Source organism: Gymnoscopelus braueri, assembly GCF_963280865.1.
Source record: "Gymnoscopelus braueri genome assembly, chromosome: 7".
Taxonomy (NCBI): Eukaryota; Metazoa; Chordata; class Actinopteri; order Myctophiformes; family Myctophidae; genus Gymnoscopelus; species Gymnoscopelus braueri.
The window spans coordinates 19,969,849-19,986,116 of record NC_137608.1 but is presented as its reverse complement, the minus strand read 5'-3'; the positions used below and the strand labels follow the sequence as shown (position 1 = coordinate 19,986,116).

At 39.1% G+C, this 16,268-nt stretch overlaps 1 protein-coding gene across 1 annotated transcript; it reads right to left on the bottom strand.

Annotated features, from left to right (window-relative positions):
• Positions 1-6,342: 6,342 nt before the first annotated feature.
• LOC308088933 (hydroperoxide isomerase ALOXE3-like) lies at positions 6,343-16,009 on the bottom strand (the record flags this gene model as incomplete). The annotated part of the gene is made up of 13 exons (XM_080433515.1): positions 6,343-6,522; positions 7,175-7,345; positions 8,210-8,310; positions 9,774-9,895; positions 12,202-12,368; positions 12,710-12,796; positions 12,972-13,175; positions 13,354-13,497; positions 13,621-13,793; positions 14,014-14,117; positions 14,448-14,529; positions 15,408-15,615; positions 15,989-16,009. 13 exons carry the CDS (start codon positions 16,007-16,009, stop codon positions 6,343-6,345), a joined length of 1,764 nt encoding a protein of 587 aa, XP_080289641.1.
• Positions 16,010-16,268: the final 259 nt, after the last annotated feature.

The window sequence follows — 16,268 nt, the reverse complement described above, 5'->3', positions numbered from 1 at the left end:
TATCTTGGGTGCCAGCAATTCTTTCAATTGTATTAGATAATACTTTTGCACTAAATGTTTTCCTTTTTATTGAGTTAACCCCCTATTGTGGCATTTTGTAGATGTATATTATACCTAAAGTATAACTTTATACAGGTCTCCTCAAATATAGTCATATTCAAAAGGTGCTGTTGCTCATGAGAGCAGATGACAGGGCTTTTTCATGGTTATGCCAAGAACCACTAGGTGGTGCTATGTACAGAGACATCCACCACCATAGGAATAAATGTAGTCCTACTGTACAGTGTGTCAGTGCCTCAGACAATGCTATAAAATATGTGTGATACAGAAGTTAGACACTCCTATAATAGTTAAGTAAGCAGGATTGGCCAAAACTAATTTATAAACATGTATACATATTCGTATATTATTGTGACTAATTATAGGTGAAGTTCTTTGTGATGATAAACTCGAATTGATGTAAATGGAGAATTACAAATAATGCAGTTTTAATAGATAGCCAACAATGCAACTGTTAGGTTCAACAAAAAAAGGGATCTTATGAAAATAATGATGCAATTAACAGCAGCTATAGCTAACATGCACAACTAAACTTTGTTGATACATAAAACTCAAAACTAGGTTCAACTAAAAAGGGGATCTTAACTAATTAACAGCAGCCAAAACATCAGTATAACTTTGCTAGCAAGTACAAAAAAGTATGCCTACTAACTAGGTTACTCAAAATGGATAGGTTACTCAAAATGGACAGGCCACTTGAAAACAGTTCATATAATATGGAGGGATGGGGGATCTATTTAATAGGCCTTTATGTATTTTTTTGATGAGGATGGAGAGTACCAGCGTGATAAGAGGATGAAGAGATGGAGATTTAAGAGATAAACTTTATAGTGCAGCAGTTAAGCAAACCAATTGTGCATTTTAGGAAAGAAGCATGAAACTTTCAGCATATCATCTACATACCCCAAGGTTTGATTTCAGACGTGGAAGCACTTTCAGATTGACCTCTGGTGACCTTGAGTGGTCATTGACCTCAGAATTGCATTTTTGGCACTTTTTGCCCCATTTTTCTCCATTATAATAATTGTTAAAATGTCAGTTTTGTTCTAATAAATAAAAAATGAAACCTAATAGTCACTCTACAGAAATGGTGATTATTACTATTATGATAGTTCTGTTATGACATGTTATAACATTAAAAACATCTAGGAGAGAGAGAGCAGCAGTAAAATAAAGAAAAACAAGAAAGAAAGTGCTAATGCATTCAAAGTGCAATATAGGTACAATGCTATTCAAAGGTGCTATTCATCTCATGTTGGTTTTGGTTTTGGGGGCAGTATATGGTGAGCGTTCAGGGTTCTAATGAGAAGATAATCTCATATATGGAAGGTATTGTGCTTTTTATGAAAGAAGCATGAAACTTCCTACAGTGTTTCTATATGTCATGAAGTCTGTTTTCAGACGTGGAAGCATTTCTCAATTGACCTCTGAGACTTGTCAGAGGCTGTACACATTTTGGGCTGTCAAACCCATGTTAAAACCAGAAATGTTGTTTCCTGTAAACCTTTATGATTAAAATGTCATATATAGGCTTAGCAGATGAGTTTAAGCTTCCTAAAAGTTGCATATTGGGCAATTTGAGTAATAATCATAATCAGCAAATGTATCGCTTAATGAGCAAATTACCTGGAAATAGCTAACATTTTGCGGCTAACATTTTGCGTCCAGTTAACTTAGAAAGGTGACTTAAGAGTCAAAGCCCATGTTTGTGATGTGCAGAAATTCATCTATTATCATGGTGAAGTCATGCAACCTTTCCTCATTTGCACAATTTGCATAAAGTATGTAATAATTAGGCCCAAGACCAGGAAAAAGTCTTGTTTTAGATGGTAGTCAATTTAGAAAGGTGCTCTTAGAGACTAAGTCTATTTTTGAATGTCCAGAAATTAATCTTGCCAAAAAAAAAGCAATTTATCTGGATCCATGTCCATGTATCGATTCTCCACCTTCTCACCTGGATCCTGTGCTCACAACCCTTGTACACCTTGAGAAATCACTGAAAAGCGTATGAACCCCACACTGGACCTCAAGCGTCATGACATGTATAATCCATTTGAGTGACTGGAAGTGCGATATAAGTCTGTCATCATGCGGGGTGGCAGTGGCTCATGAGGTAGAGCGGCCGTCTTGGAATCCAAAGATTCCAGGTTCCATCCCTGGCTCCTCCTGTCTTTGAGCAAGACACTGAACCCTTACCTGCTCCCAATGAGCAGGTAGGGGTATTGTATTTGTGTTTCCTCTACCATTGGTGTGAAAGTATGGGTGAATGTGAAGTACATTGTAAAGTGCTTTGAAGAGTCAGGAAGACTAAGGTGCTATTTAAATGCAGTCCATTTACCATCATCGATCCCCGCATGATGCCCACTGGCACTCTGATGTCATTCCCTGGTTGCAGTGGAACATTGATGAACATTTCTGGGATAAAAGCATTGCTTGCGGTGGCATCGCCTTCATTCTCAATGGTAAATCCTAGACAAAATACACTGTGCTTATCGGATGCTTGTGGTTGTCCTCCTCCAAGAACCTGTTAGGATGTGATACTGTCTCCTACCCTGTGAGAAGGGCAAGGTATGTGCTTAAAGTACTCCTAGAAAGTACCATGACTAGTCTCAATACAGTGCTTGGGGAACTTGATGCCACGCACAGTGACCTAAAAGATACCGGTGCAGAGTTCTTCTTCGCATTGTATTGACAGACAAATATGATTCTGCACACAGTATACTGCATGTTCATCTGCAGGTCATGTTGTGGAAGGCTGCAGATCGGATCGAGCCACCTGCAGAGGAAAGAGACATCACTACATCCGGGTGGGACGTTGCTAAAGGAGGGGCTGTCATGCCCAATGTTTACTCCCAGGCAATGGCTCCAGCTGCAGCTGTAGAGCATTGAAGGCATGCAGTGAAATAAACTGCAGATACCATTCTGTAAGACTGACTATGTAAGTGTGAAGGAGGAGAGGTCCACTACAACCCATTAAGAAGAAGGGGGGCCATAGCTGTAGAGAGGCCACCTGGGAAACAGAAGGTACCAGGTTCGATTCCCAGCCCTGACAATATGTCGGTGTACATAAGCAAGACCCTTAATCCCTAACGACCTCATGTCTGACCACTTGAGCAGCAATAACCTTACAGAAGCAGAAGTCTGAATTTTGCCATGGTCTAAGATGAAGACAACGAAGATGAGGAGGCTGAAGGGAATAAGGAGAGAGAAGATGAAGAGAGTGAAAAAGACCATTGAGTCTTAGATTATGGTTCCAAGTGTACTCACTCATGCTCATTATGGTACCATTTTTATCTACTCATTCTGTGTCTCAGAGGAGGGCTGTGGACAGTTGCCTTTAATTTTTTTCATTTATTTCTTTATTAATGCGAGAACAATGGCTTCTATTATAGCATGCAAACTTTCCAGGAATATAAAGCCTGCAGTTTATATTAGCTTGGATTCCCCATCGATGTCACTGGTAGTCGTAGACAGGTTTCTGACAGAAATGGTACCATATTATCTCCCACCATATCCTTGAACTACTGCCATCTGATAGGAGGTTTAAGAGCGTCGGGCTGGTGAGGGGAGTATAATGCCCAGGATCACTTAGAAAATTGGCACCGGGTGAAAAATAAGGGTTGGATAAAAATTTAAGTAAAAAAATAAAAAACTAGAAAAAGTGCTCCTCGGAGCACAGGTCTCCGCCAGGTCAGGTAGGTTATTGTGGGGCAGCAATGTTCGGAATTAGCCAATCAGGATGGAATATGAAAAATTGGACGGAACCATCTTGATCACTTGACTATATGTGTACCGATTTGCATGATGTTTGAATTTGTAGGAGTAATATAAAAAAGAAAAGTGTTGCAAAATTGGCCTCCTGGTGGCGCTATAATAGGGCAATGTTAAAAGGGTGGCATTTGTTCTTCAATGTAGTGCGAATGTGCGTGCAAAGTGTCACCACAATCGGACGCTGCATTCATGATTTGTGGCATTTTGTTCAAAACGGGCCACTCCTGCAAACTTTAGATGTCAATATTAGCCAATCAGGATGGAATATGAAAATTTTAAAAGATCCATCGTGATCACATGATTATAGAGATCAAGTGCACCGATGTGCGTGAAATTTGGATAAATTCTGAAGGCTTAATATCAAAAAATGTGTTTTACATAAGTCGGCCCCCTGGTGGCGCTATGAAAGGCAAATGTGAAAAATGCAGGTCAGTTGTTTTTCCTTGGCCTCTAGGGAGTGTGCGTGCAAAGTTTCATGCAGATCGGTGCAGTTATAGTTAAAAACACAAATCGTCCATTTATAGCGCCACCATGAGGCTGATTTGAACATTTTCAAGTGACATTTCTTCCTCGGCCTAGCGGGAATGTGCGTGTGAAATCTCACGGAAATCGCAAGCTGCGTTCATGATTTGAGGCATTTTGTTGAAAGCGGAGCAATCCAGCAAACTTTGGAAGCCAACCTTAGCCAATCAGGATGAAATATGGAAAATTGGACAGATCCGTGTTGATCACATGACTATAGAGATACTGTGTACTGATTTGCGTGATGTTTGGATAAAATCTGTAGGAGTACTGTCAAGAAATGTGTTTTGCAAAAAGCGGCCTCCTGGTGGCGCTATAAAAGGCTAATTTGAAAAATTTAGGGCAGAGGTTCTGCTCTGGCATCCAGGGAGTGTGTGTGCACAGTTTCGCTGCCAACGGTGCCGGAGATTAGCTGTACACAAAATGACAGAATGACGGACACACGGACACACGGACGGACACACGGCCGGACGGACAGGGGGCAAAACATACTCTCTCGCCATGCCTTTCGGCCTGGCGGAGACAATAAAAAAGCACCAGCATGCTGTCCAACAGTTTCTTCCCCAAACCATCAGAACCTTGAACGCTCACCATATACTGCCCCCAAAACCAAAACCAACATGAGATGAATAGCACCTTTGAATAGCATTGTACCTATATTGCACTTTGAATGCATTAGCACTTTCTTTCTTGTTTTTCTTTATTTTACTGCTGCTCTCTCTCTCCTAGATGTTTTTAATGTTATAACATGTCATAACAGAACTATCATAATAGTAATAATCACCATTTCTGTAGAGTGACTATTAGGTTTCATTTTTCATTTATTAGAACAAAACTGACAATTTATCAAGCATATATTATTATAATGGAGAAAAATGGGGCAAAAAGTGCCAAAAATGCAATTCTGAGGTCAATGACCACTCAAGGTCACCAGAGGTCAATCTGAAAGTGCTTCCACGTCTGAAATCAAACCTTGGGGTATGTAGATGATATGCTGAAAGTTTCATGCTTCTTTCCTAAAATGCACAATACCTTCCATATAATGAGCTTAACTGCTGCACTATTAGTGATGATTAAGTAGTAGTAATAGTGTGCCAATTATTTTAGCTACAGTGACGTCATGTCCTAGTATGTACGAATAGGGGAATGGAATCAAAGGTGCTTGTGGGTCAAATACCCGGATGTGTGTCTCAAAGAATAGAGGATTTCATGAGAAACAGTTAATATCTACAGGCATTTCTGCCTGTCTAATTTCAGCCAGTTTGCATTTTCTTCAGAACACACTACATTTGCACCATATTGCACAACCTTTCAGAAATGTGTCCACAGTTACAAGCTTGCGAGTCACATGATTATTTGCGGTGTTCTTGGCAGGTTTAGTTTGAAATTCTGGAACAAATGTTATCAATCTCTTCTGGAGCAAATACGGCCAAAGTGTATCTCTATAAGCTTACAAAATAAGACAAATAGCATAAAGATATACCTAGTGCACACACATCAGAATATCATGAAAAACACAGGCCAAGTCAAAACTCAAACATTAAAATCTAAAAAAAGAACTGCACCTGATTAGTGGCAATGCTTACTTAATTGAGTAGAGCATATCATGCATTTTACGTAGAATAGAAAAAGATTGACCATTATTAGTTTACCTTTATTCATTAAACCAAACAATCATACTTTGAAACCAAAATCTTGCATTTCCATAAATAGTTGATGTAGCCTATATGTTGAATGAAACTACATAATTCATCTGAAAGAATGATATAATCATGAACAATAGTCTGAATGATGATTAACTGTAGATTTAAAAATAGGCAATAATCAGTCTTACAATAAAGCAGTAAGGGGATGTGGCCTCCAAGAAGTAAACATACTGTTTTCTGATGTAGAATGATTAAAAATGCTTCATTAGGTGGCTAAATATGACCAATGCCTTCATCAGGGTCACAGGGAGGGAGTTAAGCAATGTTATGCTGTACTCCCAGACTAAATGGTTATACTATTCTCTAGTTCGGTAGGGTTTAAGTAGTTGTAAGGCACTACCAGTCCTGTGTTTCTTGCTGCAATAGCGTCACTGAGGAAGGAGAGCTCTGCTTGGAATTCCTTGATCATCTGCTTTGGGGCAGGCTCATCAAAGTGTTCATCAGGATATGAACCCAGGGGAATCTGGAAAAGATGGAAAACAACCAGAGGTGGAAGAAGTTCACAGATTTGTTACTTACTGTAAGTAAAAGTAGAAATCTCTATTACAAGTAAAAGGGGTATTAAAAAAATACCTAAGTACCAAAAGTAAAAGTAGGGTAGTGTGTGTGTGTGTGTGTGTGTGTGTGTATATATATATATCTATATATATTTTGTACAGTGTTATTTTCTCTGTATTTTGGTGTTATTTGAACTGTTTGGTTGCTACTATATATATGTCTATGAAATAAATACCAAGGACCTCAACGGAAACAAGTCCGCAAGGACTTTTTTGGACGGACCTTTTAGACAAAAGTATTATAAATTATGTTTTACATTATTTTTGCCTAATAAAAATTTCAATCAATCAATGTTTGTTTTGCATTAAGAATCTAATCTAGAAAGTAACTACTGTAGTAACAAGGAGTAAAAAGTACAATATTTGCACACGTATAGAGTATTGAAAAATTAACATACAGTATTACTCAAGTAAAGTATAAGTGCCTCAGAATTTTTAATAAGTACAGTACTTTAGTAAATGTACTTAGTCACTTTCCACCACTGAAAACAAAGTCTCACAGCTATTGCTCATCAGTCATGATGGCAACATGATTCAACCATGCCTAGTAAAACTTACAGAGTCCGTGTATTTCTGGTTGAGTGCCCAATCAAATGCCAAAAGTCTGACTGTCTCTCCAACTCTCGGAAGTGTCTCAAACATAGTCTTCATGCTAGACCGTCCCTTAATGGTTGGAGGAGCTTTACGCAGTAGGAGAGGGCAGTTTGGGACCCACAATGCATAGTCAAACTAAAATTGAGATGAGAGAATGCACATATTTAAAAGTCACAATAAAACAAATCACAATTAAACAGACAACAAACAGACTCAGACAGTCCTTTGTGCCGCTAGCTATGAAGATATATAACAAGGCACACAATGGTCACTCAGTAGACTAATTGCCAAGAAACAAGCAGTTCAACAGGCACTGCTGAGGGTGTGAGTGTGTGTGTGTGTGTGTGTGTGTGTGTGTGTGTATATATATATATATATATATGGCACCACTCACGTCACACTGGGTGATTTTTTTAGCTGCTGTACTGTCCATGGCGACTTAATTTCCCTCACGGGATCACTGAAGGTCTTGTCTTAGCCATTGCATTGGGTTGTGAGATGTGGTGAAGTGAAATCTACTTATAAATAGCCGCTTGGTGGCTAAGTTGACAAAACCAGCCAAACTAAAGCAGCATATAAAAGTATGCTTCAACAACTACTGCAAACATGTCTTTTGGGGTCATTATGCACATTTTAAGGTGCCCTCAGTAGAGCACAAATCTGCCAGGATCTAATACCGTCCGCCATAATTCTGTCATTCATGTGGCAAAGAGATATAATACAGGACTCTGGGTGATGGTGCGTGCAACCAATGTAGAGGCTATAGGAGACATATTTTGGAGTGAACCCATAGTGTTTGTATGTGACCCAGCCAACTGACCTCGTCAGTAGATCCTGTGCATCATACTTAACAGATTTCTGTCATGTAATGTGTAATCTGCCATGTGTGATTGTTCCATATAAAAAAAAGCACTCTTTGGGCGTTGGCCCTGAACCATTTTGTTTGCTCGATTAACACTGGTGTGTATTTTGCATAATTTAAATAATTTCTCATCTTACCACCCCATTGTGGACTGCAGCATGTTGACATGACACAGTAAAGATCATCATGGTTATGAACTTGATCACTTCCTCCACAGTGTGAAAGGCTGCAGGAATCCCTGTTTAGAGCAACATCAACAGACATTATAATATCTTGAAGCTTGGGCATTCATTATTTATTGGAGCTTTGACTTCATAGCAGGTTAAATCACAGCCTTGCATTTTCCAATTGAGAAATACCACCAACATTGCACTATTCACAAATCCATGTTTTTTTTTGATAATTTATGAATATAAGTAAAGTAAAAACTTGAAAGTTAATTTTACAAGGCATTAGCCTGGCACCACTATCAGTAAATTGCTGACCCTTGATAGAAACTTATGGTCTCTCAGATCTTCAGGACCTTACACCCTACAGTTCAGTACCTGCAGCAATGCGTGACAGTGTATTGTAATCGGTCCTGTAAGTTTGTGTGTTTGTTTGAAAACTATCAAGAAACATGAAGGGAATGCTTAGCAGGCCGCCTTGAAGATGATTAACTATGGGGATGAAAAGGTCAAAGTTCAAGGCAATAATCAAGTTGAATACTGTATCTATGTCACATGGACTCATATTTGTGTAAGGTTTAACCCATTAAGACCTGAGGCCGATTCTAAAAACGCCTTCTAAATCCTGACCTAAGTTTTCTGAAAAACAAATATTTATCTAAAAAAAAAAGCAAAAAAATGATGTTGCTATATACTGTACATAAAGGGGTTCCCGACTTGAAAGGTATAGTTACGTAATGGGGTTCCAGGGCTAAATGGGTAGAGCCCAATCCAACACCCATTCACTTACATCAAATAAAAACATATTTCAAAGAATATAAAACCTATTATGTGAAAAATAAGGTAGCCTACTTCCTTGGCCTACTGGCTGTGTGCATTTGGAGGCGAGGGATGCAGAAGATGCCACTCTGGGCTCTTTTTTATTTCCCATTCACCCTCCCCACCCGGCTTCCCTCCCCCGAACACGGGCCAATTGTGTTCGTATAGACAAAGCTAGATGTACCACAGTGGTACCACAGTGGGCACCTACTTTATCACTGGACCACCTGAGTGCCCCTCATGTCCCCAATATGACAATCGTGGCACAGATGGAAAAGTTAGTGCCCATGAAATGCTTTGTGCACAGTTCAACGCACAACATGGACACTATTTCCTGTCTACTGGGAAGTTTTTCTTTTTCTATTTACTTTTTAAAACTTTAATCGATGATGTCATAGGCTGGCCACATGACTTCCGAGATCCACTTGGAAGCCATATTAGACCATGTCTGAGAATGAATATCAATCGGTTCAAACGCTTCCGTCTGTGTCAGGAGAAGCACAGCCTCTAGGAGGCTTTAGTCCGGCTTTTAGACACATGTAAAAAGGTCCTGTGAACACTTGCCATATACTGTAAATGCAACATTAAACAAAGCTTTACAACTGTTTAAAGATTATGTTTACTACTGTATGTTAACTAGTTTGTCAACAGCATACCGTCGGTTTTCTGTTTACTGTAAATAGCATTATCATTGATTGAAGGAAAAGTAATATACCTGAGCTTTTGTTTCCTAAGAAGGCTTGGGTGAATATCTCGTTGATCCAGTCCTGGAGTTCAGAGTCTCTACACACATCACTGTCTGAGGGGTAATAGTGCTCCACTATTGCCCTCACAAAGCTGGAGATACATTATGACAAATATTTAAATATCACTGGCCTAAACTTATAGTTATATACATTTCTATGCAGATTAAATAGATAATTATACAACATTATGTCATAAAATGACAGATATTGGTGTCAACACCGAAAGCTCATCACTCTCTTTAATAGCTTTCATAAAACCTCACTTCATAAATTTCCAAAAAAGACAATTCAGAGAATAAACAACAAGGAAGTCAAACGATACAAGAACATGTTATCACATCAAGTGGCTCCTGGGTGTGACTGTATGTCATGTGTAACACATCCTCCTGCCCCTGCAACTATAGGCCAGTCAATCTAAGCCAAAAGAAAGGTCCAACCAAAAGAAATTGCAATAGTAATGTGATTGCAAAGTTTTTATTGGTCCCAATACCTTCCTACAGTACATCATATATTAAAAGTTTTCCTTCATGGATTTAGTGGAACCTACTTTTGTCAAGGTCAAAAGCAAAGTTGAGGTTTTAAAAACTGTGCAGTCTTGGTCAAATGGTGTTAAATATTGGAGGGTTTATGTAGAGTTATCCAACATATTTGGTGTATTTTATTGAGTTTTGGGGGTCAATCTTTCCAATAAAACACTTTTTGAGAGGATATTTTAATGTCTTCTGCTTGTATTTGGGGTACCAATACCCCAACACCCATTTGTTTGCCGCATTTGGCACTTAGTTTGTGCCACACTGCTCATGTGGGAGTAAAATGAAATTACACCGTTCCGGGAGGTATATTTTCCTAGGTTTTTAGTCTGTTCTTAAGCATGCATAGAGATACCACAATAAATAGAAAAATATTTTGTATAATTTTTTTCAATTGAGATATAGCAATTTAAAGACCCCGGCAGCCATCTTGGATGCCAATTTAACCTAATGAGACGCTGAAGGCATGAAAGCCCAAAATTTCAACCCCTAAATTTACCTTGATCCACTAAGTACTGTATTAGAAAACTTTTAATAAGTTATTTGGATGACCCTAAGGATCATTAAAAAAATCCTGAATGATACTATTGCAATTTATTTTGGGTCAAGCCACAAATTGCCAAGACTACTATTCCACTTAACCACAAAAATACCACAAAACTAGAAAAAGTGCTCCTCGGAGCACAGGTCTCCGCCAGGTCAGGTAGGTTAGTGTGGGCCAGCAATGTTTGGAATTCGCCAATCAGGCTGGAATGTGAAAAATCTGGCGGATCGGACGGATCCGTCTTGATCACTTAAAGGTAGGGTAAGTGATTTTTTTTATAAAAAAAAAGAAAAAGGTTAAAGTACTATATTCTGATAGTAATCATTGCTACAGAGCGTTTGCTCGGTCACAGGGGTCTCTCCAGCTCTTTAGTAAACAGAATATAGTACATTTTCAGGTAGGTGACACATTTTAAGCCAATCAGGAGAGAGCATTGAAAATGCATTTTCTGTTTAATAAAGAGCTGGAGAGACATTGGAGACTCCTTATTTGGACAGGACACTCTATAGTAACGAGCACTATCAGAACATAGACCCATTTTGCAATTATTTGAATAATTGCAAATCACTTACCCTACCTTTAACTAAAGAGATCATGTGAACCGATTTGCGTGATGTTTGGATCAAATCTGAAGGAGTTATATACATTTTTTTTTAAATATAAGTCGACCTCCTGGTGGCGCTGTAATAGGGCAATGTTGAAAGGGTGGCATTTGTTCCTCAACGTAGTGCAAATGTGCAAGTTTCACCGCAATCGGACGCTGCGTTCATGATTTGCAACATTTTGTTCAAAACGGGCCACTCCTGCAAACTTTAGTCAATCTTAGACAATCAAGATGGAATATGAAAAATTGAACAGATCCGTCTCGATCACATGACTATAGAGATCAATGTCTACCGATTTGTGTGAAATTTGGATACAATCTGAAGGAGTAATATCTTTTATTTTATTTTATATAAGTCGGCCTTCTGGTGGCACTATAAAAGGCAAAAAACGGTTTCGCTGCGATCAAGCCAACGGTGCCGGAGATTACCTGCACACACACGGACGGACGGGGTGCAAAACATACTCTCTCACCATGTCTTTTGGCCTTGCAGAGACAAATATAGTACATCATGTACATCATTTTCAAAACATTTTCGGATTAGTTTATTTCTTTCGTTCCTTTTTTTGCCTAATGACATTCCCAAAATAGAAATGCCAGGGTTAAAGTTGTTAAAGGGCCGTAGCAGTAGTCTGGTAAGGACCTGCAATCTAAATGAGTGCGGTCTTTGCCAACGTGCTTGGTTCAATGAGGGTCACACAACAATGGTTAATGATCACCTGTTGATGATGTTCCACAGCTTCAGTCCATCATCTCTGTAGTAGAAGTTTGGGACAGACTCCAGTCCTCGTGCTCTGATGTTCTCTGGCAGACAGAGGGAGCTGTAGGTTGTTTCAGAATGACCCCTTCCCATGAGCTCAATGAGACCCTCTTGTGTTAGCGAACTCTAAATAAATAATGAGCATTAGACAAGGTTAGGGACTGTGTAGACAAAGGTGTTTCTTCCTTTTTGTGTTATGTTTCGAATTGTTTTCAATGAGAACGCCGCGCTGAACATCTATTCTGCGCTGCGCATTCACATCTGGCATTTGTATCGGCTCGAGAGTTGAAATATTTTCAACTCTGGGCGTTTTGGATGAGAGCACTTTGCTTTATCAGCTGGGAAAAACACTGTGTTGGACACAGGGCCTTAGTTTGGACAATATCTCTTACTGTTGACTTTAAAAACTAAAAATCAATTTAGAAAATCAGCAGTTCAAGTTTGACACAGGTGAATATTATTCTTACATTATGCAAAGGTCCTCCAGGTGAAGGAAGTATTTGGCGGCCAACAACATTTATTTGGGAGGTGTAGCGGAAGTGCGGGATCAGCAACTGGATAGACAAGAAGGAAGAAGAACCATGTCAAAGATTCATCGCAAACCCAGAATCATGTTCTACACAGTGGTACAATATTCAAATGTACGTTAAATTTTCTATACAATTTATATAGCCATAGGTCATAGCCATAATATGACCTAGTTGTGATCTCTCGCTCTCTCTCTCTCACCTTGTAGAGAGGATGAATCACTGGAAAGCTTCGCAGAGTTGCAACTGCGAATGCTTCTGCCAAAAAGTGAGTGTTCAATAGATGACACACAAACTGGTGGTAGATGGTATCTGCATGTTTCACAAACATCTTGGCCAGCAACCAGTCACACTCTGGGTCACTGGGCAGAAAAATTGGATTCTGCTCTGAGGGCTGTTGGGTCAGCTGGGATGATAAAAGGAAAGCAAAGATCTTTCTTTTACATTTTCATGTAAAAACCTCGGGCTCGAAATGTTTTGTGTCTCGTCCTTAGACTGGTCAAGTATAGTAGTAGTCAAACAATGCTCATATTCCTTTGACAGTGTGACTATACAGTAACTGGATGACCTCATCAGTGAAATACCTGAATTGCAATGGGCATCAGTTTATTCTCTGGGTTCATGTAAAACAAGCAGAGACCAGGTGTCAAAGGCAGAACTTCACCATTGTCCACCTTAGTGGACAATCCAACCATTCCCTTGTAGTCACAGAGGAATATATTGCCTTTCTGTGTGAGAGAAGAAACTAGATTATAGATACAACATATTTGTACCTCCTGGATGTCACAAGCATTAACACATTCATTGAAACTGCTCAAATTAATAGTGATACACCGTAAGCCACACCATACCTCCATCTCCCTCTGGAGAGAGCTACCGCTGTCTAAGAAGGGCTTCACCATCTCTTCTGTGACTGGAAAGTTGTGAGGAAGCTCCAAGCAGCACTGAATCATATTTGGGTTGATTCCATTCAGAAACTGGAATCCATAAAAGTCATCCTCCATCCAATGTTCGGAGACATACTCTACAGGAATGACAATTGGTAAATGTTTTGTTTATAATGTATTGTACACCGCATATAAATGCTTCTGTTTCCTAATGGTCAGAGAGTATTTCATTCTCAGATGTGGATGTAATGCAACATGGCTAATTATACCCTACTTGCATGTAAGCAATAATCCTTGTAGTTATTCAATGGGAATGTTCCAGTGAGTTATACTACCAACGTTAGAGTCCATTTCTACCTGACATTGGTGTCTTTTTGAACCAGAAAACATTTTTTATGGCCTCAATGTCCTTCCACTGCTCAGTAGAGTTTATCATTCCCTTCAGTTTGAGTTCAACCTTACTGGAAAAAGAAAAATAAGTCACTATTTTTCATCAACATTTTATACTAGGTCTATTTGTCCTTGTTATGCAGTATGTACTGTAGGGATCCTGAACAATATAGACTCACGTCCTTTTATTTGCAAAAGCAAATTCTAAAGATTTAGAGGCTGAGAAACGGTCTTCATCAGGGATCTCAGAACTGTCTTTAAAAGTGGTGACGTGTGGCAGTCTTTCACCAAATGTCTCCCACCTGTAGGGAATGACAGCATGAAAAACGTAATATTTGTACATTTGACACTATAACGACAACCCTTCTTGCAGTATGTAATTGTGCACACATAAAACTCACTGGTACAAGTCCTTGTGACACGTTAACTCTCTTTTTCGGTGGTCGGTCAGAAGGGGACGGTCATCCTCAAAGGCCTTCATGGCTGAGGATAAAGAAGACTAATAGTTAGATCATGGAAAACATCAAGAAAACATCAGAGTCATCACATAAAATGGGAGTGAATGTTTGACCACAATTACCGTGTATATTATAGAGTACCAAAGTCCACTCCTCCCACTACCCCTGGGTCATGGCGTTATTTTTTGTATTGGATTTCCCATAGGGGAATCTTAGATCGTGTCATAAGAACTGTGTTCCAAAAATAAACAAACCACCCAGGAGATTTTGTCAGGTATGTGACTCTGTGTCGTTTATGATATCGAGTCACATTTGATAATCGCCCGGCTGATTTGTTTATTTCTGGAATACAGTTCTTATATGACGATCTAAGATTCCCCTATAGTCAGGGGATATTAAAAAAATCTCGGAATAAATTCCTTACCAAAATCTCCCCCAATCTCAATGGGCTTTTTACACAAAAAGTATACCTGGAAAAGGATGGCTATGGCCGTTTTTAGCCCAAGGAGTGGTTTTGGTGCAAAACAAATGCTTGCAATGGATTCAGAATCATAAAAACACCCTAGTTTGACCCCTCACATGCTACTTAAAACTGAATTAAATTTTGATTTTTTTTTAACCAAGTTTATGGTGGGTACCCCAACTTTAAGGAGCTGTCAAATTCTCCTAGGGGGACTGCATTTCAGTCTTTGTGAGATGTGTTACTAGACACCTTTACAAACACATTGGCGAAGATTTTTTTTGGTAAGGAATTTATTCCAAGATTGGAAAATATTCTGCTAATATCCCCTGACTACTATGGGAAATCCAATATAAAAATAATAACTTAGGGGGATAGCGCCCTCTGGCGGCAGTGATGTCAGACTTTGGTGCTCTATAGTGTCAATTTTATTTGGAACACACCTTTCCCTCCTCTCAGCTCTATCAGTTTCCCATTGGACACCCATCTGTAGCATGGGAAAAGGATGACATCGCCCTCTGGAGTAGTCACCACAATCTTAGAACAGAACCATGCAACATCTGCTTTCTTTAATAAAAAAGATTCTTTCTCCAGTTTGACCAATAGAAGTTGCCCAAGATGTAAACTGGTTTTCACAGGGTAGCCCTTAGTCTGTATGAAAAAAAAAGGGGTAAAAATGGTCAGGGAAACTTGTTGAGGTTCTTTTGAGCAAGGCAGACACCAGACTTCAGAGACTGGCCAGTGTTATCTATGTTAAAGTAGTATTCAATGCTAAAATTTACTTCAACACAAATTAAGGATGCATGCGTTCCAAAAAACATTGCTGAAAAATGACCTTTCTTTCCTTCTTAAATAAAGTAAATGGCAACACTCAACACATCCCTTTAAATGAGCTTACCGTTCCAGCAATAATAGGTATGCCAAAAGTGTTCAAAGGTGTGCGTTCACTCTCTCCTTTAGTTCCAATTAAGGTGACATATATACAGTTTATTGTCCCTGCAAATGCCCGGTCACCTGTTGACACCTCAAGCTTGTACTCAGCCATGATCGCTCTGTGTCTGGAATAAAGAAATAAAGGGCTTCAAATTAATTCTGTCTATTATAAAAGTATTCACCTTGCCTATTTGTTGTACGAACTCTTGTTTTATTGTTGTATTGTTTTATTGGATCTTGTTTAGTCGATACACTTATTTGTTTCAGCTCTTGCTCATTTGATTTTGCTATTTGTCTCATCTGTTTAAGAAAGTAGGTAGCTGATATATTGCACTTTTACCTTAGCGCTAGCTAGGTATACTCTTGGCTGC